Here is a 24,975-nt window from a genome sequence, read left to right as displayed (position 1 = left end):
ATCTCACAGACAGCAGTTCTCAGTTTGCTGACCACTTAACTCATTTTTGTCAAGTTAATAATCTTATCTTGTCTACCAAAGTGTTACTGTCTGCAGATAGCTATACATACATAAGTGAAGCCTGGCATAGTACATCATGGCTGGACCACTGTATCTGTACAGCTGATGGACATGCAGCTTTAGCAAACATGACTATTAGGTATGAGGTAACTGTGTCAGATCATATACCTTTTGGTTTTACTGTGAATGTGGAACAAATGCCAGCAACAACTGGAAACAATATTGCTAATATTGCTACCAGTGTAAAATTAGACTGGTCAGCTTGTAGTGAAGATGATTTCTTAGCTTATCATAGTAATACCGATATACATCTGAACAACATTTCTTTGCCGAAAGAAGCTATTTTGTGCAAGGATGTCAACTGTAAGAATGCTGTGCATAAACATTTACTCTGCTCCATGTATGATGATATAGTGACTGCTCTGCATGAAAGTGGTACACTGCTTGATAAACAATATAAGCATAAGAAACCTAACATCAGACCTGGCTGGAAAGAACATGTATCCATGTACCATGATGAAGCTCGCATAGCTTATAAATGTTGGGCCATGGCTGGAAGACCTAAACAAGGCCCAGAATTTGAACAGAAAAAATGTGCGAATGCCAGATATAAGTACGCTGTTCGCTTTATAACTAAAAATGAGCAAATGCTGAGAGCAGATTCTTTGGCCAGGAAAATGTTGTGTAATAATATGGCAGATTTTTGGAAAGAGGTGAAAGCTCTTAATAACTGTAAACCATCTCTACCATCAACTGTTGAAGGTGTTTCTGGGGCAGATAACATTGCAGCATTATGGAGACAGCATTACAGTGCGTTGTTTAACTGTATAAAAAGTGATCCATATGAGGACAATCTTGACATGAGTAATGACACAATAAGTGTAAGGACACATGAAGTATATGAAGCCATTCATAGGTTGTCTGATAATAAATCCTCTGGTTTGGATCACATCACTGCAGAACATTTAAAACATGCTAGTTTAAGGCTAGCTCCTCTTTTAGCACTCTGTTTCACTGGGTTTATGATTCATGGCATATTACCAGACTCAATGCTGTGTATTTTACTGGTACCAGTTATGAAAGACAAAGCTGCAAAAGTGAGCTGTTTGGATAATTACAGGCCGATTGCACTAGCCAGTATTTTATCTAAGGTGTTAGAAAGAATCCTGTTTGATAGAGTTAGTGTGTTCATCTCTTCTCTGGATAATCAGTTTGGCTTTAAACCAAAGCACGGCACTGACATGTGCATATATGCACTCAAGGAAATAGTCAGGTTGTATAGGGCTAAAAATTCATCTGTCCTCATGTGTTTCATTGATGCCTCTAAGGCTTTTGATCGAGTGAACCACAGAAAACTTTTTGATAAATTGAAGACACGGGGAGTTCCTCAATACATCGTGAGGATTCTCTCTTACTGGTACGCTCATCAGAACATGCAGGTTAAATGGGGAAGCAGTATTTCTGCCCCCTTTGGTGTCAGCAATGGTGTCAGACAGGGTGGGATTTTGTCTCCAATTTTATTTAATTTATATGTCGATGATTTGTCCATACAGCTGAGAGCCTGTAACACTGGGTGTATATTAGGTGAAGCACTGATAAATCATCTTATGTATGCAGATGACCTGGTTGTTTTTAGTCCAAGCAGTGCTGGGTTACAGGATCTTCTTAATGTCTGTACTGAATATGGTGTGCAATATGACATTGAGTACAATGCTGCTAAAAGTGCTGTTTTGATATGTAGAACCAAGCAGGATAAACAGCTAAATTTCCCTTTGTTTAAACTGGCACAAAAAACTCTTGAAGTTCATAAAAAGGTGAAATACCTCGGTCACTTTATTACTGAGCAAATGAATGATGATGATGACATATACAGACAACGATGTAAGCTCTATGTGCAGGCAAATACTATTGCACGCAAATTCAGCTTTTGTTCACTTCCAGTTAAAGTGGCTTTGTTTAAAGCGTATTGCACACCGCTATATTCTGTCCCCTTGTGGTCATCCTACAAACAATGTAGCATGCAGAAGCTGCATGTTGCATATAATGATGCGATGAGAATCCTTTGCAGGATACCTAGAAGTGGTAGTGCCAGTCAGATGTTTGTAGCTGTGGGTGTCTGGACTTTTAAAGCACTTTTAAGAAAGTTAATGTTCAGTTTTAGAGAACGACTGGATGGTTCGAGTAACAGTATAATTTTAGCACTTACAGATCCGACAGTGAGTGGTTCCCGTTACTCATCCAGTCTCAGAAAGCACTGGTTAAAGTGTTTGTGTATTTATTGATTTATTTTAAGTAATTGTGTTTTATGTATATTATGGTTTTATATTTTTACAAATGCTTTATATACTTATTTATATACATATATATATTTAATGGTATACCTTGTGTTGTGTGTGTGGGGGGGGAGTTGTGTGTGTGTGTTTCTTGTCTTGTTTTTATGGACATGTAGTCTGCCAATAAAGATTGAATTGAATTGAATTGAATTGAAGGTGTAAACCACAGGGTACAATCAAGAACAGGGCCCTGTTTCAGGAAGCCGGTTTAGAAAACTCAGAGTGAAAAACGATACGCAGGGTTGAGTAACCCCGAACTGTCCAACTCGGAATATTCGGTTTCAGAAAGGCTGATAACAATTAGTTCAGTCAACGCGGAGTTGCTACAACCCCAAGTTAAGCACGCGCACGAGGATACATAAAGCCCCGATCAGTGGAGCACAGATTAAGCGAGTCACCATGGAGACGGAGGGAAAGAAGGCGCGGTCGACGTATTTCACAGCGCTCGAGGCGGAAATTCTGATGGCAGCATATGCCGACAGCATGCACATCATGCAGAAAAAAAGTAACACAGCCGCAGCTGCAAAGGAAAGGGAGCATGCATGGCAAAACATAGCCGACAGAGTCAATGCGTGAGTGTTAATTTAAACATTGATCTAGGGATTTCCACCCATATAACACGTTATTTTATCATATGTCATTCTATTTATTATGTTATACATTTTATTTTGTGATGTGATGTGAGCGCAGGTGCAACCCAACAGGCCCCAAACGTTCCTGGCAGCAAGTAAAAATGAAGTATAAAAACATAGTCCAAACAGGTGAGGTGTAATTGTATTATGAGCCATAGTGCTTGGTCTGTGTGTCCTATGTAAATCAATTGCAGTTAGAGGCTACAGTAATATACCACCTGTAAGCACATATTGAAATTATCTGAGCACATCACAAGTACACATTTGCCTACTCTGTATGCCCAAATGTGTGCCGTCACAGCCAACAGAAAAAAAGCGGAGGCCCGAAAAACAGGTGGGGGTCCTCCACCACCACCACCCACAGAGGCTGAGCAGTTGGCCCTCAGCCAAAACAGTGGGCGCCCTGTGGCTGAAGGCATCTCTGCGGGGACATCCTCTGTGGCAACAACCCCACAAGACACAAGTGCCTACATAAGGGGTAAATCCAAAACAATACATGGCGTGCATACATCCATTCTGCACAGTCACCTTGACCAAAATGAACTATGTCGTAGTGAAGTTACTGTCCTACTGACAGAGAATGACAGTCATCAAACAGTTAGGTGAATAAACAACACTGAGACACTTGGAAACTGTTAACGTGCTGCACGGGTGAGGGCCCAGGGAGAGACTCACACACACCGAGCTGCAGTGGTACGTCTTTATTATGAGCATAGCAGTGTCCTTTAATTTTGCATACATGCGTGTGTGTGTGTTAACCTCCCACAGGGTGAGCTCCCTGTTCCCAGAGACAGAGCGAGTAGTACATTCCGTACCTTTCCCAATAAGTGTAACATATGAACATATACCTCAATGCGACATAAAGCTCATAAAAGCGTTTCCACCCTGACACCTACTGATTTTGCCTTCCCTCAGTGTCGGTTGTCTCTGAGAGCATACTGACAATGAGGTGTATGGTGATTGGTATGTCTGGTAATTGCCATTTGCGCCCACATAAGTCATGAGTGACCTGTATGAACCCCATATTCTTCCAGTTGACGGTGATGGTGTACTGCATCTGGTGCAGCCCCCTGTTGAGCCAGACCGACATGCAGTTGTGAGTACTCGTAATACTCCACAGACTACATGTGTCAACAGTAGAACAGCAATGTTGTTAAATGTCTCCACCACAGGCACATGATGACGAAACAGTGACAGCTGCTACAGAGGAGGCCGCAACAGAGCCACACTATGAGGTATACAGTGTACAGTGGAAAATATAACAACTGACGACAATGTGGTACTATGATGACACCATGGACTTACTATGTCCCCGGCAGAGTGATGCTGGAAATGAAGAGGAAGAGGGTCCAGCCACTCCTACAACGAACCTTTCCACAGTGGGTTGTTCAGCACTGATTTACAACCAACCTAAGTAGGCATGTACTATGGATGTCAATGCTATGTCCCTTGTTGCAATAGCTCCCTGTGAAGCAGCTGTATAAGACATATCTGGCCAGGAAGATAAGAAAGTGCGACATGGAAATGGTGCACCTCCAGCTGCAGATCCAAAAGTCGAAGCTGGAGATTGTACTGCTGGAACAACAGTTAAGGGTGGGTGGAGTGATCATAGATGGACGAATCATGTCAGTGTTTGTACAACATACTAATATACGCATTTATTCTTTGTGTACAGGACATACAGGGTGACCAATAAAGGCAGTTGACCACAGTATCTGTGTATTTGTCTTGTAACATGTTGGGTTGACGGGTCACAGGAAATGGTTGTGGCATATGGTGTCTCTGACTGCTCTTCCATCCTGTACGTTCGTGGGTGGGTCAGGATGTTCATCGTGTGGATCACTGCTGTTGTCTGGTTCAGCTGGACACTGTTCACCTCTAATCGTGGCAATGTTGTGTAGGATCACACATGCCACAATGATGTCACATGCCCTTTCTGGGGTGACCCTGAGTCCACGAAGGCACTGGAACCGGGCCTTGAGCATTCCGATGGTCATTTCAACTCTGGCCCGTGTCCTGCAATGGGCCAGATTATAACGCTGCTGTGGGCCCGGTTCAGGGTCAGGGTAAGGGGTGAGCAAATAGGGTAGACATGGGTACCCCCTATCACCAAGCAGGTGGCCAGTGAACTCTCCTAGGACAGAAGAATACATGTCAGTGCAAACGTCCCTGTGGCAATTGGTCTCTGTATATTTCACAGTTACTTCGACCCACCATGTCCAAATTTGGTGCTCAGTGTACATTCCCGGAAGATTCGTGAGTCATGTACAGAGCCTGGCCACTTGGCTTCCACATTTGTGATGATGTTGGCAGCATCACATATGATCTGCCCAGTGCAGAGAACACATATTAGCATCCATTACCATGATGCCATCACTTGTTGGTGTGAAATGCTACAGGGAATTATGTACCTGTACATTGATGCTGTGGACGGACTTCCTGTTCACATAGTCTCCTTCATTTGCTGAGGGTGCAATGATTGGGATGTGGGTGCCATCTATACAGCCAATCACGCCTGGGAACCCTGGAAATTTATGTACCATTTGAGTGGTAGTTCACGTATCACCACATCATGCATTGAGTTTTGTTCATCCTGATACCTGCAATTTTGTGGAATCCCTCTTTGATGAATCTTGTGGGTCTATGACCGGGGAACACCACAAACGAGTGCAGGAGACGTTTCAGTGCAACTGTAACATTCCTGACTGCCCGACAGACGGTAGCCTTGGAAACGTGCTCAGCGTCACCGATATTGTACAGAAAGCTCCCGTTTGCAAAGAAACGGAGTGCGGTACAAAGAATATGTAATGGACTGAGCGCATGTCCGCGATGTGTCACATGCGCAATATATGGCCTGAGGATGTTATTCAAATAACTTATTGATTGTGCTGAGACACGGTAACGTTCGCACAGGAAATCATCAGGTAATGATAAGATGTCCATACGCGCTCTAATCACTCTCTCCCGGCGGAGTGCTCTGCGGAGAATTTGGGCTTCAAGATCTACTGGCTCTTCAAGGAAGGGGCACGCCATGTCTGACACTTCCTGCTGTCAGGTTTCCGACAAAGAGGCGGGGTCAGTCAGGGTTAGTTGTAGTAAACCTGCTAGGGGGCAGGTTAGCTTCACGGCGTGTGTCGTCATAGTGACTCACTGAGGCTTCAGCTGAACTCGCTTTGTGAAACCTAAAACCCAGAGTTTTCGTTAACTCAGGGTATACTTACTCAGTTTTTCCACTAAACCGGCTTCCTGAAACAGGGCCCGGGAAGGCCAGATCACACTTAACTGGAATACACCTAAGAGACAACCTGCACAGTCCTAGAAATAAATTAAATAAAACGAGCATGAACTTGAACCACAACGATGAGGAGAGATAATATAGAGAAGGAAAGGATCCGATTCACCCGATCTCAACTCCAAAACCTTTGGGTTACTAAAGATAAAACCGAAAGCAGAGAAATCCACAAACCGCAGCAGCTAAAAGGTGTCATCCAAGGCACATTTGGATGTTTTCACAAACTGTACAGCGCGACTTTATAAAAGCACTGAATATTTTACACACTATAAATTCTATTTTCTATAATTTCATGTATCCTTTCTTTTGTTTCTTCATTTTCTACGTTGTCACCAAAATGGCGAAACAGTTATGTGCAAACACTTGTCAGTAAAGGTGATTATTGAGGATAGGCATATCCCCCAGAATGTAGACCCACTGATGTGGGTTTTTGTCTGGTTTGGTCATTAATTTGCACCTGCTATATTCACTCCTCAGCCCAGGTGTGATACAGCCTCTGATAAGAGAAAACCAGAGTTTGCATGATTTTGGGTCCTAAACATCTGTTTTGGGGGCTCACAGGCAGGTGTTTTGTGCTCACAATCTGCTTGATAAACTATGAGTCAATGCAGCGCCTCATTTAATTGTCCTGCAACAAAAGGCACACCACAATTCTTTGTTGATGACCTTTAACACACTCAAAGAGATACTTTCAGTCTCCACGCCAGGTGCTTCCTGTTGATCATCTTCTTCGCGCTTATCTGTGGAACATCAGGAACACATTCTGCAAAAACTGTTGCTTATGCAGGTAGGAGCAAAATATGTCTCACCCCTAACCTTGAAAGGAGTCTATATAATGTCTGTGTCTGCAAGTGTGCATGCCTTGGCCTTACTGATGATGATGTTAGAGGTGATTTTTGACAGAAGGATATCAGCAGGGGTCAAAGGGAAGGTTTACAAGATGGTAGTGAGACCTGACGTGACGTATGGTTGGAGATGGTGACACTGATAAAGAGAGAGGAAGCTGAGCTGAAGATGTTGAGACTTTAATGTGGGAGTGAGCAGAACAGACAAGATTAGAGATGAGGACATCAGAGGGACCATCAAGTTGTTCCATCTGCGGACAAAGTCAGAGAGACAAGGGTGAAGATGGTTTGGACATGTGCAGAGGAGGGATAGTGGATTTACTGGACAAAGGATGTTAAATATGGAGCTGCCAGGCAGCAGTTAAAGAGGAAGACCACAGAGGTGGTTCATGGATGTAGTGAAGGAGGACATTGCAGAGGGTTGTTGTGACAGGATGCTGCTTTGGATAAGTTGAGACGGAGGCAGATATTCACAGTGGTCACCCCTAAAGGAAGCAGCTCAAATTTGCAAATCTATGAAGTCTAAGTTATAAATCATTGACCATCATTTTAATCTTTCTAATGCCTGAACAACAACATAATTGCCAGAATACTCAATTTAAAATAAAGGTGTTTATCAAACCTAAATAAAAATAAATAAATAAAACAAATTAACCCACTACTTTTAATTCATCCATTATTTTCATTTTGAAAGTTTAGTTTTTGGTTGAAAAAGACAAAAGACAAAAAAAAAAAAAAAAAAGATAAAGGGATGATGTAGGTCTCAAAAACACCATTACAGTTGTAATAATAAAGCAGGACACCAGACAAAGTTATGAAATCATTTATTCCCAGCACGTGGTTGTGTACATCTCCAGCATATGATACTGTGTACATAAGCATCATCATCATCAGACATTGTACTGTACATCAACAGTGGTCACCTCTCGAGCTCGCACTCTCTTACACACAGTCACACAGACAGTCACGCGGTCAGGCCTTCAGCGGACCAAAACTGCTATTCAAGAGTTCGCCGGACTCGCTCTATTAATGTCTGAGCTGATGACCACAGCTTTACTGCGCTGCGGCGCTCACGTCCTCCTAAAACACCACAAGAGCTACAGTCCTGGCTCTGGCGCGTGGGGAGACAAAAGCTTTTTTTTTTTTATTTAGTCTCGACATTGTTTTATTTATTTTGTTCTCCTTCTCGGTTAAGAAGAGGGGAGGGGCAGTAGGACTACTGACTACACATCAAGCTTGAATTTTGTGAATTTCTTCAGTGCAGGCTTGGTCTCTAACGTCTGGAAAAAGACAGAGGGGTTACAGTCACTGACAAAAATTACCATTTCCTACCTTCCCCCATCTTCCACATGCTCTTTACTACATTAGCAAGCTAAAACACGGTTTCATTATACCAACAGGAAAAAAGTTTTTTGTTGTTTTTTTTTTATTTTTTTAAACTGACATAATGAAGTCTTTGCAAGAAAAGAAAAATGATACGAGTGCACACTTAGACACACACACATTCAGACACTGACACGCTCAAGTGTACGCACTTCAAAAATGCTGAAACACCGTGTACCAAAAATCATTATGTCGACTTAACTGAACCCCCAGGAGCAGTGAGAGGCTTCCCGTCACTTTTTCAAAGATAAGGGCGCTCGAAAGACACGACTTCCTACATTCAGCTACGTAAAAATACAAGGTGGATGTGGTGCTGTGAAGGTTTTCTCCTCTCCAGAAATAAGACTATTGAAACCAGGAGATAGCGGGTGTTTGGTGTTTTTTCTTTGCAAAGCAGATCCTGGAACAGAGGGTTTATTACTTTTGCGCACAAGCAATGCTGCTAAATTTGACTTAATCGTCTCTTAATGCTTCTAAGGTGTCCAGAGTCAGGCAGAAAGAAAAAAAAAAAAAGCCGATGAATCTAAAAGCCTGTTTGGTCCCCATGATAGGAGGTTTTAGGATAGGCTGACTGTTTTCTTAAGAGGTTTCGTCGTTTTGCTTTGTTTTTCCTTCTTGCACACAAACGGCCAAGAATCACATGTCTCTGAACGAGTGTTTCAAAGTCAGTACACAAAGCAGAGGAGTCAAATATGAAGTGTATGCGCTGTGTGTGTGTGTGTAAATGTGAGTTAAAGATCGCTCTATTTAAAAAAAAAAAAAAAAAAAAAGCCAGTATGGCACCAGAAACACGTAAATTCAATGAAAGAAACGGCTGATCCATAAATAAAGCACGAAGTAAAATGAGTAAAAGCTCAGAATAAACAGGACGTGCATCGGGAAAGCTGGGCGTGACGTCGCGTCAGCACAGAGATATGGCTGTAAATCACTGAGGACGACTTCGCGAGACGAGAGTTAATGAAAGCAGTCAGTCTGACAAAGTCAAAGAAAAACAAAAAACATCTACAAAACACCCGTTTCTTTCCGGGGGTTACCAAGCTTGGCTGATCAATACGTGGTTGGTTAATTAATGGTTTATTAAGACAAACCCATCGAGAATGTTAAACAAGCAGGGCACGGTGGGATTCTCCTTTAAGCGAGTTAGTATGAGATCGCATGCTGTTCAGCAGTACAGGTTACCAAATACTGGCCTAGTGCTGGTTGTGTGCGTTGTGAAGGAAGGGCAACGAGCAATAAGGAAACGCTTTCCTTCTCCTGCCGACCCCCACTCCTCTCCCGGAGCCGCCACCCTCCGATCTCCACACAAAAACCATACAAAAGACAGAAAAATAAAATAAAAAAATAAAATAAAAATACATAGAACATTGCTAACTTTCCCCCCTTTATCCCACATCCCACCGGTCTCTCTTCTTTGAACTAAATCTCCTTCGTTAATAATGTTTTCAATATGAAACAGTGGACACACCCATGTCAGATTCTAACATTTACATGGCTTTAGCGCAGTCTGTCTGCTTCCCGTCGAGCTATCGCTTAGAGAGACAGGGAGGAAGAAGAGGGAAAGAGTAGAGGCAGGCAGAGGGATGGACAGAGGGAGGCTTCAGCTCCAAAACAGAGGGTGGAGAATTAGTGATGCCATCTGTCCTCCTCACTACTTCAAGATTAGATGGAGTCCTTCGCCCGACTCATCTGCAGAGAGGGGGAAAAGTGAAGGGAGACATTACATCCTCGTCTAAAAGTGATCTAGGTTGTGGCTTTCTATCTGTTAGCAGAGACTGCTGACCTTTGACAGTGCTGATTAAAAAACAGCTCTCGTCAGGGAAGTTGTAAACCATCTGTGGGAGAGAAGTAAAAAAACAAAACAGGGTGAAGCGCTGGAGCTCATGAAACATTCTCAGCAGGTTAAAGGTTTGTTTCGGTTGCACACAGGTCCGACTCTGAAGAGCGACACAGTGTGTGTGACACACACAGAGCCCATAAACAACATGCAAATAAGATGATGGCGCCCGGTTATTCCTCTGTAAGCTGTGAGTGTTTGTAGCTCAGGAGGCAGAGCAGATCATCGATAACTGAAGGGTTGGTGGTTCACTCCTCGGCTCAACACGGGTATTTTTCACTTGTTAGGCAAATGTGTAAACCACTACACTAAACCAGATCTCAAACCCACAACTTCTATGGTGCCTTATTTCTGAGCACGGTGTTTGTGGAGGTATTGTACATCCTGAAAGCTGAGTGAAAAGGACGTCACCATGTCCACTAAAGCACACAGTGAGGCATTTTCCTGTTTATGGGTGGACTGTGGCTTGGGAGGTAGAGTGGGTCTTCTGTGAGTATCCTTGAACCCCAAATTTCCCCTGAAGCATCAGTCTGTGTGTGTGTGTGTGTGTGTGTGTGTGTGTGTGTGTGTGTGTGTGAGATTGTTAGAAAGTACTTAAAGTAGAGGTTAAACGCATGTGTGTGTGAATGCTCTCAGTGCACTAGCAGGGCACCAACCCACTTACCATTTATTCCACTGTTTTTTAATTAAAGACTTCCACTTCATGAGTCTTTCAGGGCCATGAATGTGACACTCAAAATATAGAGAGAGTGAGTGTGTGTGTGTGTGTGTGTACCTGGTCGCTTAGCAAGATGTGTATGCCTGTAGGACCCTGTCGGTACACCTGGTTGATCGTTCCCAGTGGAATGCTGCACACGCACGCCATCTTGCGGATGAGTTCTGCAGCTGTGAGCTCCTCTAGATACAGAGCATGGTACACTGCACAGAAACACACCAGACCGGTTTCACGGTCATGATAATAATCACAGACGGCATTTGGTCCCTGATTAATATCAGCAGCATCTGTTCGTCTTTACCGTGTAAACCAGAGGAGAGACAGTGTTCTCCATTTTCGTTAGTGCTGTGTCTGTCCAGCAGGGGGCTCTCTTGAAGGGACTCCTTACAGACATATATTGTCAGCCTGGGACGCACTGACCTGCATACACAGAAAACAGCGTGGGTGGTGTATCACAGAGCCTGGAGCTGGCATGATGGGAGATAACTCGCTGTGTTTTTGTTGTGGGTGACATCATGTTATGTCTCTGTCTCTCTTTAACTTGTTTTTTGCTTTGTATTTACCAGAAGCAGCCACTCATGTGTGACCTACCTGGATTTGAGTGCATTGAAGAGCCTGATCCCATCTGCTGGCCCACAAATCTGGACTAGATCGTCCCGGGTTAGCTTTAACAAATCAGAACCTTAAAACAAATAAATAAATAAAAAGGGAGGACATCTGGTCACTTCTAATACACGCGCACGTCTTTCAACATCATGACCACGCCTGACCACGCTGTGTGTCTGACAACCTGCCTGTGCATACCTGAGAAGTTAGAGAAGAGCCGTGTGTAGGAGCTGAAGCGATTTTTCAGCAGCCACTTCTGTGTGTCCTGTATGGAGGCAGTGGCGCCCAACTGCTGTAAAGAGGAGCAAACAGGGGGTCGAAACATTAACACAACTCAGCCCTACTGAGCTAAACCATATTTGGGTTAAAACTGAGGGCACTAAAGCCTCTTTTCCACTAGAACCACCAGCTCGACTTTTAGGGTTTTCAGGGCTCGCAAAATCGCAAAGAGTGAAAACTTCAAAAAGCAAATGTCCTAGATCTTGGTTCCACTTGCCTCTTACCTGTGATTTCAGTGGAAATTTCCAATTCAGAATCTGACACAGACTGATTCATGTCCTACGCAGTTCTTGCAAGTTCATAGAAATTTCTGTTCAATTAGAACCAAATATTTGAGTTGATGATTGTAATTTGTTGTTGTAATTTGTGTTTTAAATATTTTTAGATTAATGTATAATATTGTAAAGGAAACAAAACATAAATCAAAATTTTCTTTTATTTTTTTTTAGGCTACTTAAATTTATTTTGGGCTACCAAAAACTGAAAAGTGCCTGCCCCAAGGGCTACCAGGGATTTTGAAATTTTGCGAGCCCTGGTTTTATATTAGGTGGTAGTACCTGGTACCACAAATATGACGCCAACAGACTGCATGACACTGATTGGCACAGGAGTGACATCACTGGATGACTCATGAGTGATGCCTTTTTTGAAAGCCGGAAACGGGGGAAATGGCGACACATGAAGCGGTGCAGACATTTAACATCAGTTTAGCAACATGTATATCAACGCCTCAATGTCCTCCATTGTTTTTTAGCATCACAGGAGTTAAGAGCCACCTCGCTATAACAACCCCACCCACATTGAGCTTTACTGACTTGCAATAGAAAATGACCAAAACTGAGTAAAGTTGAATCGAGCAGACGCTAGTGGAAAAGAAACTTAAGACAATTTCAAATAAAACACAAAGAGTGGAAAAAAGTCATGGATCCAAACTCAACTGCAGAGTGGAGGTGAGACATTCGTCAGTCACCTACACCATTTTCTCCTCTCTGTAACTGAAAACACTACATTTCATATTACACAGAGATATAATGGCAGATAAATGGGAGGAAATACGCTTTGAATGTTCGAATGCAGCTCAAATTCATGGAGAGAATTCAAATGAAAGGTAATAACAGCAGAAAAAGTTATCTAAATATCTGCTGGAATAAATGTTGCTGCTCATCAGAAACAAACATGGATTTAACCACAGCAGCAGTCGGTACTGCGATTGTGTCACTTACTGAAACTCAATAAAATCTTAACCCTGTGTCATTAAGGGAGGAAAACGTATCATGTGACATGGCAGCAGGTGTTCGTCACAGCAGACGTTTTAATTTGCGATTTCAAGAACAGAACAAATGTTACTAAAACCATTAACAGCGCCTCTGCACTGTTCAGCCGAGTCGTTACAGCCTGACAGTGACTCAGCACACACGCGGCAAAGCAATCAATTACGTCATCATCTACACCCGAGTCTCTTACACCTCTGTTCTGTTCGTGCAGGTGTGTCACTTTTCACTAACCTCTGAGTTGCCATGGCTGCCAGGGTCTGCCTGGTGATTGGGTGAGGACGAGTCACTGGAAAACAGAGACGTTGATTTAAGACCAGTATACACTTTACCTAAAAAACAGAAAGCTCTCTCACTCACGCACACACACTTTCAAGGTACCTGTCCAGTACTGAGGAGGTCGTGTAGGTCGACAGTGGGGTGGAGGCGAAGGAGAGAGTAGCTGCCTGGTTGGTGCTGGTGTAGGCGTTGTCTGGCCAAGGAGAGCACTGTGGAAAGCGCACTTATTGATACAAGCAGCTCAAACTACACAGAAACAACAAGTGAAAGACATTTAGCTCCATCTAGCCTAAAGTCAAGTTCAGTACAACATCCCCTAAACAGCAACTGACGGCCTCACTAATCAACAATAGGTCCTAAAAAAGGTGGCAGACAGTGTGTGGAGTGATTAAGAGGAGGAAGAGGAGAGCAGAGCAGGATGCTTACACTGCCTCTTTTGGCCAAGGAGTCGCCACAATCAGCGGGAAGTGTCCGCTTGCTGGACTTTTTCAGCTCATGGTCGCCCGCATCCTCTATGATGGGCTCAAGCCTCGTCTACATACAGACACACAGCAGAGATTAACCAGCCAGTGGTTATCACACAAACAACTAAAACCTCCAACTCGATATGTGGGGAACAGATAGAGGTGTGGTTATCACCGTAATTATAGTCCAATAACATTTGAGCGCATTTTAAAACAGTCTGAGGAGAGTTTCACCCTCACCCGCCAAACACCGAAAAGTCACAGAGACACTATTTCACAAAATAAATGTAATATATTTGATAAAAGGCAATTCTTTAGACTTCATTACTAACTGATTTTAATACAAGCTGCAAAAGATTCAAAGTGGTTTTTTTCCTCTTTATGCAACAAACTGCAAACCATTTTCCTCCAAGCGAGAAGTTATGTCACTGCAGCAACAGTGAAAATGAATTAAAAGCTGGGTCTCTGATAAAAGGTGCAGAGCATGATTGATGCTAATAAATAAAGGCTGGCCAGCCCTTACTGATGGAAGAAACAGACCCGTCTGGCTGTTGGGGAAGCTGACGAATGTCGGCTAAAATGTTACGCATGTTCTGATATAAACCTTCCGACAAACCGGCGATCTTTGGGGAGAACCACCACCTCGCCCACAATGTCAGCTGGGAAGGACTCCAGACCCCAAAACCCTGAACTGGATGAGGTGTTAAGAAAACTGATGTTCTGACATAGGTGGTTTTATGTTTGTTATATTTACAGTTTGTCCATGTTATGCTTTATGACTCAGTCACACTACAGTAAAAATAGAACGACATCCTCTTTTTCGCTGGGAAAACTTTCATCAATCAGCCGGTGATTCTTTTGCTGCAAGTAGTTGCAGCTACCAATTAGGGCCGACTGTCTGACATCCTTGACCTCTGGGTGACTTTTTGTTTGCAAAGTGATTGAATGGGAGGTAACCTGTCTCTATGACAGTCAGTCTGACTGTCATAGACTGTGGTCTAATTTATAGGCACACCTCGTCTGTGATGCATCTCTTTGCAACAGTGGCTGTATTCTGGTTATATTCTTGTTTAAAAGCGAGGTTGCCGAGCACCTGTACTGCTGTACAGGTGCTCGGCAACCTCGCTGTACTGTATTGCAAGTCAAATGTGAGTGATGTTTAAGGGGGGTGTAGATATGAGAAGACCCTGAACAATCTCACTTATATAATCAGCTAGAACAAATTAAAATAAATCCCTTTTGTCACATTAACACAACTATTTAGTCGAGACCAGCTATTCCCAAACTTCACACCCCTGCAGCTTCATTTGAAACATAAACATTTTCAGTGGCACGCCCAAACCTTCAGTAAAAACGCCCAACTGATGGTCACACATACCTAACAAAGCATTTCCTTTGTGCTTTCATTTATTCATGCTCCAGTGATGAAATTGTTGAACCTGATCTTCTATCAGCAGCTTTAGTTTCAAAATTAAAATCTTTACAATTAGTGACAAGAAAAAGTTCAGGAGCAAAAAAAAAAACCCCATAATTAAGAATAACAATAAATAATGGCAATTTTAAAATGAATTACAAAACACAAGTCAAAACAAGATTCTAATATAGAAACACTTTTGATTTTAAAATAACCCTAAAAAGATGTAATCCTACAGAATCCAATAAGAAATAAGCCAAAAGTTTATTAGTTGGTTATAAAACATAAGTAAAATAGAAATATGTTTCTCATCCTGCAGGATTTAGTCGTATAAACGCTCCACAGATTAAAATTAGACGGTCCCATCCATTTACATTTCTAATATAGGAGAATTAAAAATATCAGTTAACTTAATTTTCACTGCGAGCGAGCAGGAGGGAGTACATAAAAGGAACAGCTCAGGCTGTAGAGACGATGTTAGAGAGGCAAGACCGCCTGAACGTGTGCAGGAGGGATACTGGGCACACTGGACCTGCTGTGGCCCATTCAGACCCCATAGGGGGTTGCAGCCCACACATTGGGAATCATTGGTCTAGACAAACAGTTGAGCTGACAATAAAAGTCTGTTCAGTATCTGAGAAAATATGGAAAAACCACACAAAGTGACACAAAATCCACTTCAGTTGTGTGCTGCAAGTCGACTAGCTGATAGCTGGGCACAGAAATACTAACCAGTTATCCGGTTGTTGTTTCACAGCAGCAGCGTGCCTCTGATTTGGTGAACAAATGAGGCGGAAAGAAGGAAAGATGACAGCCGTGTGAACAAACACGGGTCTCCTAACATTAAACACACCTGGCAAACTAATGTGACATCAAATCTGTGCCACTGTGAAAAACATTTGTGATTTTTTTACATTTAAAAAAAAAAAAAAAAAAAAGACCACCTCCCCCCAAATAAATCAAAGGAGGGTTTTTATTTTTGGGCTCAACGCGATCGTCGTATTTTTGATGATCTGAGGTTTAAAAACGCAGTAACTGATTGTTTCAGAGTCCCTGACATTTATACACTTGAATGTGAGAAACAGTGAGAAACCACGGCCAACGAATTAAGAGGATTATATGACTTCAGCAGCTTTCTGAATAAAGTTATTGCTGTTCGTTAGTTCTTAAATCCAAAGCATTGTAATTTTCAGACTGGTTGGCAGTGATGGAGTCTTTTGTATTATGAACAAGAACTGAACCTGGAAGCTTGTTAGTATTATAAGCTAGTTAGTGTCAAAGTCACATAAAGCCTAGGAGTTCACAGCAGCCCTGTACCGACCTCTGACAGGATAGTGGTATCGTAAGAAGGCTGGTACTTTTCCTTCTCTTGAGCTGTGCGTTTCTCCATCTTCTCCCTGTCAGTCTTTTGCTTGCGATCTGCCCCCTTTGGCTAAACAGGAAGCAGAGAAGAAGAGATGTAACTGGTGAGTGCTGGCACAGTTTCAAACGTGCCCTGTTTAAGATTGAGTGAGCACCTTGAAGACTTTAATTTGGCAGGAGGCAGAGTGGAGGTGCTCCGTGTAGTCTCCGCCGTCTCCGAGGGCGAACGTGTCGATCTGGATCCTGAAGGGGACGCCCTTCTCTCCGCCGTGCTTCCTGGGAGTGAACTCCGTGCTAATGCAGTGCACCTGCAGACGGCGGGTAGACACGATGAAGTCAAAACGTGTTTGATGTGGAAATTCAGCAGCACGCTGAGCAGGTGGCTCAAAGAGAGATGTATGTATGTGTGTGTGTCTCTCTGTGGTTTGAATGAGTGTCAGAGGATGTCTGAGTGTTACCTGCACAAACACAGAAGTTCTTTTGTTCAAGTCCCACAGAAACTCTGCAGCATTCAGCTGGGAGGGGTGAGTCTTTGGCTCCACAATGCCCACTGACATGGGGATATCTGATACACAGACACACACACACAGATATTTGAGTTACAAATCACACACATGAACGGGACAGTCTAAGCAAACATTTCTCGGCAGGCATCTTTACCGATGTCAAGGAGACGGTCGCCAGGACGGTTCCACTTCCATCCCTCCAGCTGCTGGTGCTCTGTGTACTGCAGCCGACGGTCGTGAAACACCACTCGCACTATGCTCTACACACACAGACACACACATTAGATATAAAGTGTCCTGTCTACAGAAACAGATGCATGATTGTCCTCGAGCTGTGAGGATCCTCTCACCTTCACCATCTTGTTGTTGAGCTCCGGTAACTCCCCTGGCTTCCTGTTGTCCAACATACGCACCTCATAAGACTGGCCTGAGTGAGAGTAGATGAACATTAAAAAACAAAACACAACAACAACAAAAAAGAAAGATTTAACAAGGAACAGTGAGTATATACATATTTGAATTTAACACACTCAAAAAGGTACAGGCTCATTATTATTGTTGTAAATTTATGAATGACACTGCAGGAATGGTTCCTCTGTGTTTTATTGCACTTTGTGTAAAGAACTTTGAAATGCTAGTTGTGATAAGTGCTATGCAAACAAAACGTTATCATAAATCCTGGACTCTCTCACTGGTCTGCCTATCGACTCTGTAGTTACAGAGTTTAACCTTATCAAACTTCCAGGAACAAATACCAAAAACACAAAAAAGTAGATACAGAATCCTCTGAGTGCTGCTGTGGAGACCACTTGCATTTTATACTCTTTAAATGATCACACCTGAAGGTAAATTTGCCTTTTAATTCTTGATTGAAGTTTTGTAAAATCACCCCAGTGTGGTATAAAGTTGTGTCACTGCTGCAGTGGTTTATGTTTCAGTTTGTGTGAAACAGACAAAAACACATGCATGCCCAAGTAAACCGTCTTTCCTAAAAAATTAGCACAAATGCTCACACTGCACAGGCTGACCTGTGAAGACACCGCTCAGGTATTTTGTTTATTCATGCTCACTCCAGTTTAATTACATGCAATTTAATCCAGCTTTATTTATATAACACGACTTCACACCAACAGTCACCTCAAGGTACTTTCTATCGCTACAATATGAGCAATATAAACCCCAACGATCAGAAAATACCTGACCCTGCTCTCTATCAAACTCCTTCACAGGCTTTATTAGAATATTTTATTGTTATATGTGAAGCAGAAACAGACGTTTAGACCATATGATGAATTTCTTACTTTGCTGGTTTTGTTTTTATACAAAACAATTCTAATAAAAAAGTAAGTTAACTTGTAAATCTTGCACTTTTAAAGTAAAAATTACAGGCAAAAAAAACAAACAAGCGAATAAAACACTGAGTTGGACAGATAATCATTATTAATGCACTGAGAAAGTAAAAGTCAGTGGGGGTAATGGAGTGTTTGGAGGGCAGTACAGTGTTACACAAAAACAAAACAACTTTTTCCAAGAGAAAAAACAAAATCTCGTCTGTATGACCAAACCACCTTTAAACAAGGCCCCTGAGCTGTGTTTAAATAAATAAATAAAAACTGTGTGTATTGATATGCTAAATAACCTGGAATAATAACGTCTTGTTATGCATTCAACGTGCATTACAATACATTTCAGTAATAGGCAGATCTTAGTGTGTCACGTCGAGGGCACACAAGGCTGGCATTCACATCAGTAAGAGTTTCATTTTACAGTGATCACACCGAAATGCATTAAATTAATGCGCTCATTATTTATTGATGTTGGATTGTTGACAGGCAGCCATGCAACACAAACTGGGTCGTGTAAAACCGGGTCAACAACCCCCCCTCCCAAAATCACCTGCCGTTCTTTAGGTCTCACCTTGGTTTAGGTATGTGAGCGTTTCGTCATGCAGCTTGACAGCGGGCGAGGTGGCGGTGCACAGCACATACTGGAATGGGGGATTTTTGGTCTCATTTTCAGGAGGGAGGCTGGAGTCCTCCTGCTTAAAGATTGGCAGAGCCAGCACATCACTAGGAGGGGCGAGAGAGACAAACAAGTCAGCGAGGGAAAAACAAAAAAAAACAACAATAAAAGAACAGTTGTGAGCGATAAGTTTTCCCCGTTAGGAGCTGATTTGGCGTATTTTCCTTGGCACTGGCCTCAATTTTTTTCAACTAGCTTTTGTCTCAAAGTTAGTTTGAATCTCCAGCACCATGTGAGCTCCATCCTGATGACAACATAATCACTGTGACCTTCCTGAAGGCAAAGGAAATCGTGTATTTATGCATCAGTACTGGACGACCTTCTCTCAAATGTTTGTGTGATTTTAACACTCTCACTTCACTCTTGATATGTCACTTTCAGTTGGGCAATATTTCCCTGTCACAGTGTGGAATAATTCAATGGATCACCTTTTTTTAGAATAAGTGACGAAGACTATCCATCGATCAAACTGTCTCTCTAATTATGTATGCATGAGTCCGCAGGAGGATAAATGAACAGAAACACCCAGAGATAGCCTTAGCTGCTGACATATACCATCTCTCACGCTTGGCAGGCACTGTAGACAACGTTCCCGTACTTGGCTCACCCTGACAAATGCTGTGGGAGTGTCAATGAGGGCACAGAGAAGGGTGAGGAGTGTGTGCATGTGCAAAAAAAGAAGTCCTATCTGTCCAAAAATATGTAGATCAGGGCATCTCATTACCTGGAAAACTAATCTGGAGCCAAACTAAAACCACCTTACCAAATTTCAAATAATTCCTGCAGCACCTTCCTCAAAACAACGAAGTCTTTCAAAGAGCTGCCTGCTAGATTTATCCTGCCCCGTATCGCTTTCTCTCAATCACTTGCCGGTGTGTTTTCTCTGCAGAGTGAGCGAGCCCAGGCAGCACCAACATGGGTGCCACAGCCCAGCTGAACCATGCTGCCCACGAAAACTGCATCTGCTTCCTGAAATCTGAGGAGCTCGTTCCACTGAATAACACCGAGACATTCTGTTCCCATCAGCTGCTGACTCCAAACACACCCACGACCCACCCCTGCACCACAGACAGACAGCAGTATGTCTGAAGCACAAACTAATACTGTCAATGCATACCATCCCCTGAATACCAGTAATCTTGCTTACACACATAAGCGACAGGCACACACCTACGTCATGCTCAGATAAACACACGCTAAAAGTAGACGGATGCAGATAAAGCACATGTATGCCCTCGGCGGGCTTGCCTTCATCATGCAAATATCACGACCTCCCATTAACCTGTTACATAACAGTGCACGCATACTAAGAATTACTAATTGAACAGGTGGTTTATAACAAAGTTATTCAGCTCAGTCTTTCCACACATATCGACTTCAAGATATATTTGGTGACTCTTTTAAACATTAGGAATTTATTTATTTACCCCCCACCCAAAAAAAAAAAAGGAAAATCCAATGACAAATGACCAGCAAGTCTCAACCTTTCCTGTACTGGTATTGTGACAGTTCACACCATCATTCAGCTGCTTCCCCAGAGAGGTTCTCGTCCCCTTGTCGGATGTACTATGACAGCACAGTTGCAGGAAATGCACATGCATCCTCTGCAGACAGATTATTCTCAAGTAATGCTGCCCAGCCAGTGTAAATATGCACCATCAGCATAAATGCTGGAATAACCTGACTAACCAGAAACCAGGGAAAAACTGGCTTGTTATTATATTAAAACCAGAACTATGAAGATAAAATTTGTTACTAGACTGCATGTTTATTAGCCTCGGCGTGTACAGGCAGGTGAAATATTTTGGCAAAAACCAACACAATGTGTTTAAATAAGGGGTTGGGCCAGTAACACCTGAAAACCTCCACATGCTGGCATTCATCTTACAGCTCTCTGGAAATCTACTGCAGGGATGAATGCCAATATTCCAAAAGACACTCCCTTATTTGGTCTGTTGATGGTGGTCTTTGGTACAAGAGGGCACAGACATTTAAACTGGACTAAGATCAGATGAGTGTAAAGGTTATAGCATAGGACTGCTATAAGCTGTGGGTCAGTGTCATTGAAAAACTAACTCTGCATTGATCTGAAGAGACATGTTCCTCTAATAAAATAAATGGGTCCAACATCTCAGAGTCACCAGACTCCCAACAGTTCAATCAAAGTTTGCTGCTGGAGAAAAACCACTAGTATGCTTATGGACTGCCTGTGTGGTGAAACAGTTTTAGGATAAATATAACCATGCAATGAGAAATAAATACATAAATAAATTTTTGATTTCCAATACTATTGGAGTCACACACCCCCCCCCAAAAAAAAAACAAATGGGCCAAACATGATGGTGTGCTAGTGTAAAAAGATACATTAAGTGTATTTACAGTGACTAAATTGCTGCTACATTTTCTGAAGAAAATCATTCAGGAGGAAAGCAAGAGTTTCAAAAATGTCAGAGTTAAAATATTCAGACTAAAAACATATGATCATGGATCACTGCTTAGAGAGGTCAGGAGCAGGTAAACAGAAAAAAAATACTGGCTTCAATGACAAAAGATGAGGTGCGTATATGTCCTGAATTGAGGGAGGAAAAAATGCTTGAGCAATTTCATTTATAACCTAGAACAGCTCCATTAAAAAGAGTCTAAATTCAGTCCCATCCGCCTAGACATGTGCAGCCACTTGTTTTCACATAACCCTGATTATGAGAAACAAAGCCACAGACCTGTTCTTAAAACCAGAACAGTGTCTTCCTGACTTCCTGGATGTAACAAAAACTTTACCCATGTCCTTGCAGCATACACGTGCATTGAGAAACAGTGCAGACTGATAAAAAAACAAAAACAAAACATCTTTGTCCCTGGCAGTATGACACGTGTCCCCTTCCCTGCCTTTGTGTGTGTTTAGAGAAATTAATCTTCATCCCTGATCGTGGCACCCCGCAGTGACTGCTCGAGTCCAAATCCCAAAACAAAGAGAAACCATAACACCCAACACAAAGGGAGTAACGCACCCAGGGGGGCTGTAATGTTAACACTCAGAGAGCTGTTCTTGCCAACGACCCACTGAAGCTGGGACTGGCATGTTGTCTTCAGTCTCTCTAACCTCATGCTGTAGGCTCCAGCGCCCAGCTCCTGCCCGATGCCGGACAGGCTGGCGTCGAAGTCGTGAACCAGCCCCGACTCGATGGTGGCGTCGTCCATCTTCAGCACCCAGGCCATCGGCCCCAGCTCCTTGTCCTCGGCTTCTACTCGGATGGCCGCCAGCTTGCTTCAGGTACGAGAGGTCGGCTTATAGAGGAAGTGAGCTTTGCAGCTTCTGAATGACACCCGTGAGAGGAAAGTTATGCTGCTAGCCCGCTAGCCGCTCCCTGGCAAGCTGGGCAGGCGAACCGGTAGCTTTCCACAGAGACTGGATTCATTGCCATATCTCCACTCGAGTTCTGAGAGTTTATTTTCGCACAAAGGGATGCTCCAAGACAGGCAGAATGCCTGAAAGTAACTTAGAACCCACTCAGCGAGTAAATAGTTAGTCGTGACTGAAGATCCGAGCTGATTGTCAGCATGCTAATGTTAGCTAACAGCTAGCTTTAAAAAGGAAGCTTAAGCAAGCTAGCCTGAATTCAGCAGCGCCTTTGTTGCTTCAAGTATCGAGTCTTCATACAGTCCGACTGACGTTTGTTCAGCAGAACGACACAAGCAGAAGGAGGAAAAAATATCGTTTTAATCCACACACCGCATCCCACGCAGCGCCCCGCACCAGCTGTTGCTACCGAGCTATGAAGCTAACTAGCATCAACTTCACTTGCTTTCAGCTACGTCCGGTGACCTAAGAGCGGCTCTCCTCTGGCGCTCCCTCTACCATCCCACTCCGCGCTCCTCTTCTCATCGCGGGGCTGGAATCACCGCCGGGGCTCCTTATTTTTAACACGCAGTCCGTTAACCATCCAAAATGAAGCGTTTGACACAAAACAGAGCATCAACATGGCTCCCTCAGCACACAGACTGTCGGTCTCTGAAGCCCGCAGGGCTGCCACCGCCAGCCTCGGGAAGGATGCCAAAGACTGAGTCCAGCCAATCAGAGGCCGCCCTCTGTGCCCAGCGCAGAATTATTAGCCAATCAGCAACCTTCGAGCTTCCGTCATTGTGTCCAACTGTAGTTGCGCTCTGCCTCCCTGAAACTATAACACATATCTACAAAAAGTCGTTACTGTCAAAAAATATGAACCCTGTAGGCATGCAAACACCCCTCAGTGTCAAGTAAAAATAATGTTATATCTCTGATGCAAATACAGCGACAGGGCGCTGACCTTTTCACCGAGAGTTATTTATTAACAGGTATTGTTGTTGCTCCAAACACCCACACTGTGAGGATATAAACTAAACCAAACATTTACATTTGAGCTGTACATGAGCGGATACCTCGTATAGCCGCTGTTCTGTCTCTGTAGGGGGGCTCGGAAGTTTTCAGTGTACGGCTGCCAGAACAACATCGCGTCTCATCAACCCTCTCCTCACTTCTCCTACACATAAACACCACTCGGCCCGGTTCCGACGACGAGGTCCAAACGGGAGATCAGTGTTTCATTCATGTCAGTGTCGAGCAAGAAGAAAAGTCCAGTCCACAGAAGATGGCTGCAGACATTTTGCACTCTCTGGTCAATAATTACGCACCGCTCGGACCCTGGACGTGGCGCACTCTCAAGTCTGGTTTTCTGAGTGGGGCACACACGCTATTTTGGCCCTGAAAGGGAGGGGGAGGTGGAGGGGAGGCCCGCCTCATGACTTAAAGTCCTTCTGTCTGACTCAGGAAATTCAGAATATGGACATAAACACACGACAGTCAACACCAAATATGCAAACATCAAAGAACACAAGGGAGTAACGTGACTTGTCTAGCATGGACAGAACTAAAATTCATGTTGCATAAGTGTTGGATAACACTTGTTCATTTTAAATGAAGGATTTGCAATGGACAGCTTGTAAAAAAAAAACTAATAAAAAAAATCCCCCCTTCAGTTTAAAAATATATGAATACAGTAATTACTACAATAAAAAAAAAAATCAATCAGTTCTTGTACATTTGAATAATGTAATAAATAATGTTTTTAAATTCAGTATGTATATAGGTGTACAGAGGCCGTTTTAGCAGTCATCACTCATGTCTTCCACATTTAGTGTCACCAAAAGCAAATTTATCATGTAACTCTAGTTACATAAATGCACAACTGAAAACTGCTGTGTTGGTTAAAGAAGCAATGATCAGGCGAGTAAAGACTGAAGCTATTTGGTCACAATGACACCAGGTGCATTTGGAGGAATAAAGGTGAGGCTTTTACGCCTAAGAACACTACCAAGTGTCAAGCATCGTGGTGGTAGCATCGTGCTCTGGGGCCGTTTTGTTGCCAGTAGTACACTAGACAAATTAGCTAGAACTTTACCTCAAATCAACATCTAGATGGTTGAAACTTGAAGACAGTTAGGTGTTCCAACAGGAGGATGATCCCAAACACACACGACAACTGGCTTTGTAATAGATAAAGTAGGGTGACATTACATTGCTGGAGCAGGCTTCCCAAAGCCACGACCTCAATCCTATTGAAAATTTGTGAAAGAGCCCTAAAAGCCAGATCCTTACCAAGAAACCAACTGATTTAAATGAACGCTATACCAGACACCAGAAG

At 43.0% G+C, this 24,975-nt stretch overlaps 2 protein-coding genes across 6 annotated transcripts; one reads left to right on the top strand and one right to left on the bottom strand.

Annotated features, from left to right (window-relative positions):
* Positions 1-2,468: 2,468 nt before the first annotated feature.
* LOC147304085 (uncharacterized) lies at positions 2,469-5,640 on the top strand. 3 transcript variants are annotated; one of them, XM_086279186.1, is made up of 8 exons: positions 2,469-2,965; positions 3,084-3,154; positions 3,327-3,503; positions 4,060-4,121; positions 4,198-4,260; positions 4,345-4,404; positions 4,487-4,618; positions 4,701-5,640. In XM_086279186.1, exons 1-8 carry the CDS (start codon positions 2,793-2,795, stop codon positions 4,719-4,721), a joined length of 759 nt encoding a protein of 252 aa, XP_086135312.1. In that variant the 5' UTR covers positions 2,469-2,792; the 3' UTR covers positions 4,722-5,640. The 3 variants fall into 3 exon arrangements, with proteins under 3 accessions (XP_086135312.1, XP_086135310.1, XP_086135313.1); XM_086279184.1 differs by having other exon boundaries at positions 4,487-4,731; XM_086279187.1 differs by lacking the exons at positions 2,469-2,965; positions 3,084-3,154 and having other exon boundaries at positions 3,164-3,503.
* A 2,329-nt stretch (positions 5,641-7,969) lies between these two features.
* Positions 7,970-24,012, bottom strand: ubp1 (upstream binding protein 1). 3 transcript variants are annotated; one of them, XM_086279405.1, is made up of 16 exons: positions 23,714-24,012; positions 19,193-19,344; positions 17,626-17,702; positions 17,430-17,535; positions 17,228-17,334; positions 16,925-17,077; positions 16,729-16,839; positions 13,956-14,063; positions 13,632-13,738; positions 13,485-13,539; positions 11,899-11,992; positions 11,686-11,776; positions 11,396-11,514; positions 11,155-11,297; positions 10,326-10,377; positions 7,970-10,231 (listed from the first exon to the last, which is right to left on the bottom strand). In XM_086279405.1, exons 1-16 carry the CDS (start codon positions 23,782-23,784, stop codon positions 10,194-10,196), a joined length of 1,584 nt encoding a protein of 527 aa, XP_086135531.1. In that variant the 5' UTR covers positions 23,785-24,012; the 3' UTR covers positions 7,970-10,193. The 3 variants fall into 3 exon arrangements, with proteins under 3 accessions (XP_086135531.1, XP_086135530.1, XP_086135532.1); XM_086279404.1 differs by lacking the exon at positions 23,714-24,012 and adding an exon at positions 22,398-23,358; XM_086279406.1 differs by lacking the exons at positions 13,956-14,063; positions 23,714-24,012 and adding an exon at positions 22,398-23,359.
* Between the last annotated feature and the right edge of the window lie 963 nt (positions 24,013-24,975).

This window comes from Aulonocara sp. 'chitande type north' Nkhata Bay, linkage group LG22, assembly GCF_057382095.1.
Source record: "Aulonocara sp. 'chitande type north' Nkhata Bay isolate Kocher_YH1m ecotype deep benthic linkage group LG22, A_spYH_male_GT1.1, whole genome shotgun sequence".
Classification (NCBI taxonomy): Eukaryota; Metazoa; Chordata; class Actinopteri; order Cichliformes; family Cichlidae; genus Aulonocara; species Aulonocara sp. 'chitande type north' Nkhata Bay.
Note: the sequence above shows the minus strand (reverse complement) of the source record. Positions and strands in the feature narration are given on the sequence as shown.

What these genes read in the sequence shown, in the direction of transcription:
- ubp1 (XM_086279404.1), bottom strand. Translation starts at nt 22,513, where the DNA reads ATGGCCTGGGTGCTGAAGATGGACGACGCCACCATCGAGTCGGGGCTG. An exon ending in GCAGCCATGGCAACTCAGAG is followed by an intron (nt 11,993 to 13,484) that starts GTTAGTGAAAAG and finishes TCCTCTTTACAG; the next exon opens with CAGTTGGGCGCCACTGCCTC. An exon ending in TTTAATCAGCACTGTCAAAG is followed by an intron (nt 10,232 to 10,325) that starts GTCAGCAGTCTC and finishes CCCTCTCTGCAG; the next exon opens with ATGAGTCGGGCGAAGGACTC.
- LOC147304085 (XM_086279184.1), top strand. Translation starts at nt 2,793, where the DNA reads ATGGAGACGGAGGGAAAGAAGGCGCGGTCGACGTATTTCACAGCGCTC. An exon ending in CAACAGAGCCACACTATGAG is followed by an intron (nt 4,261 to 4,344) that starts GTATACAGTGTA and finishes TGTCCCCGGCAG; the next exon opens with AGTGATGCTGGAAATGAAGA. An exon ending in CTACAACGAACCTTTCCACA is followed by an intron (nt 4,405 to 4,486) that starts GTGGGTTGTTCA and finishes TTGTTGCAATAG; the next exon opens with CTCCCTGTGAAGCAGCTGTA.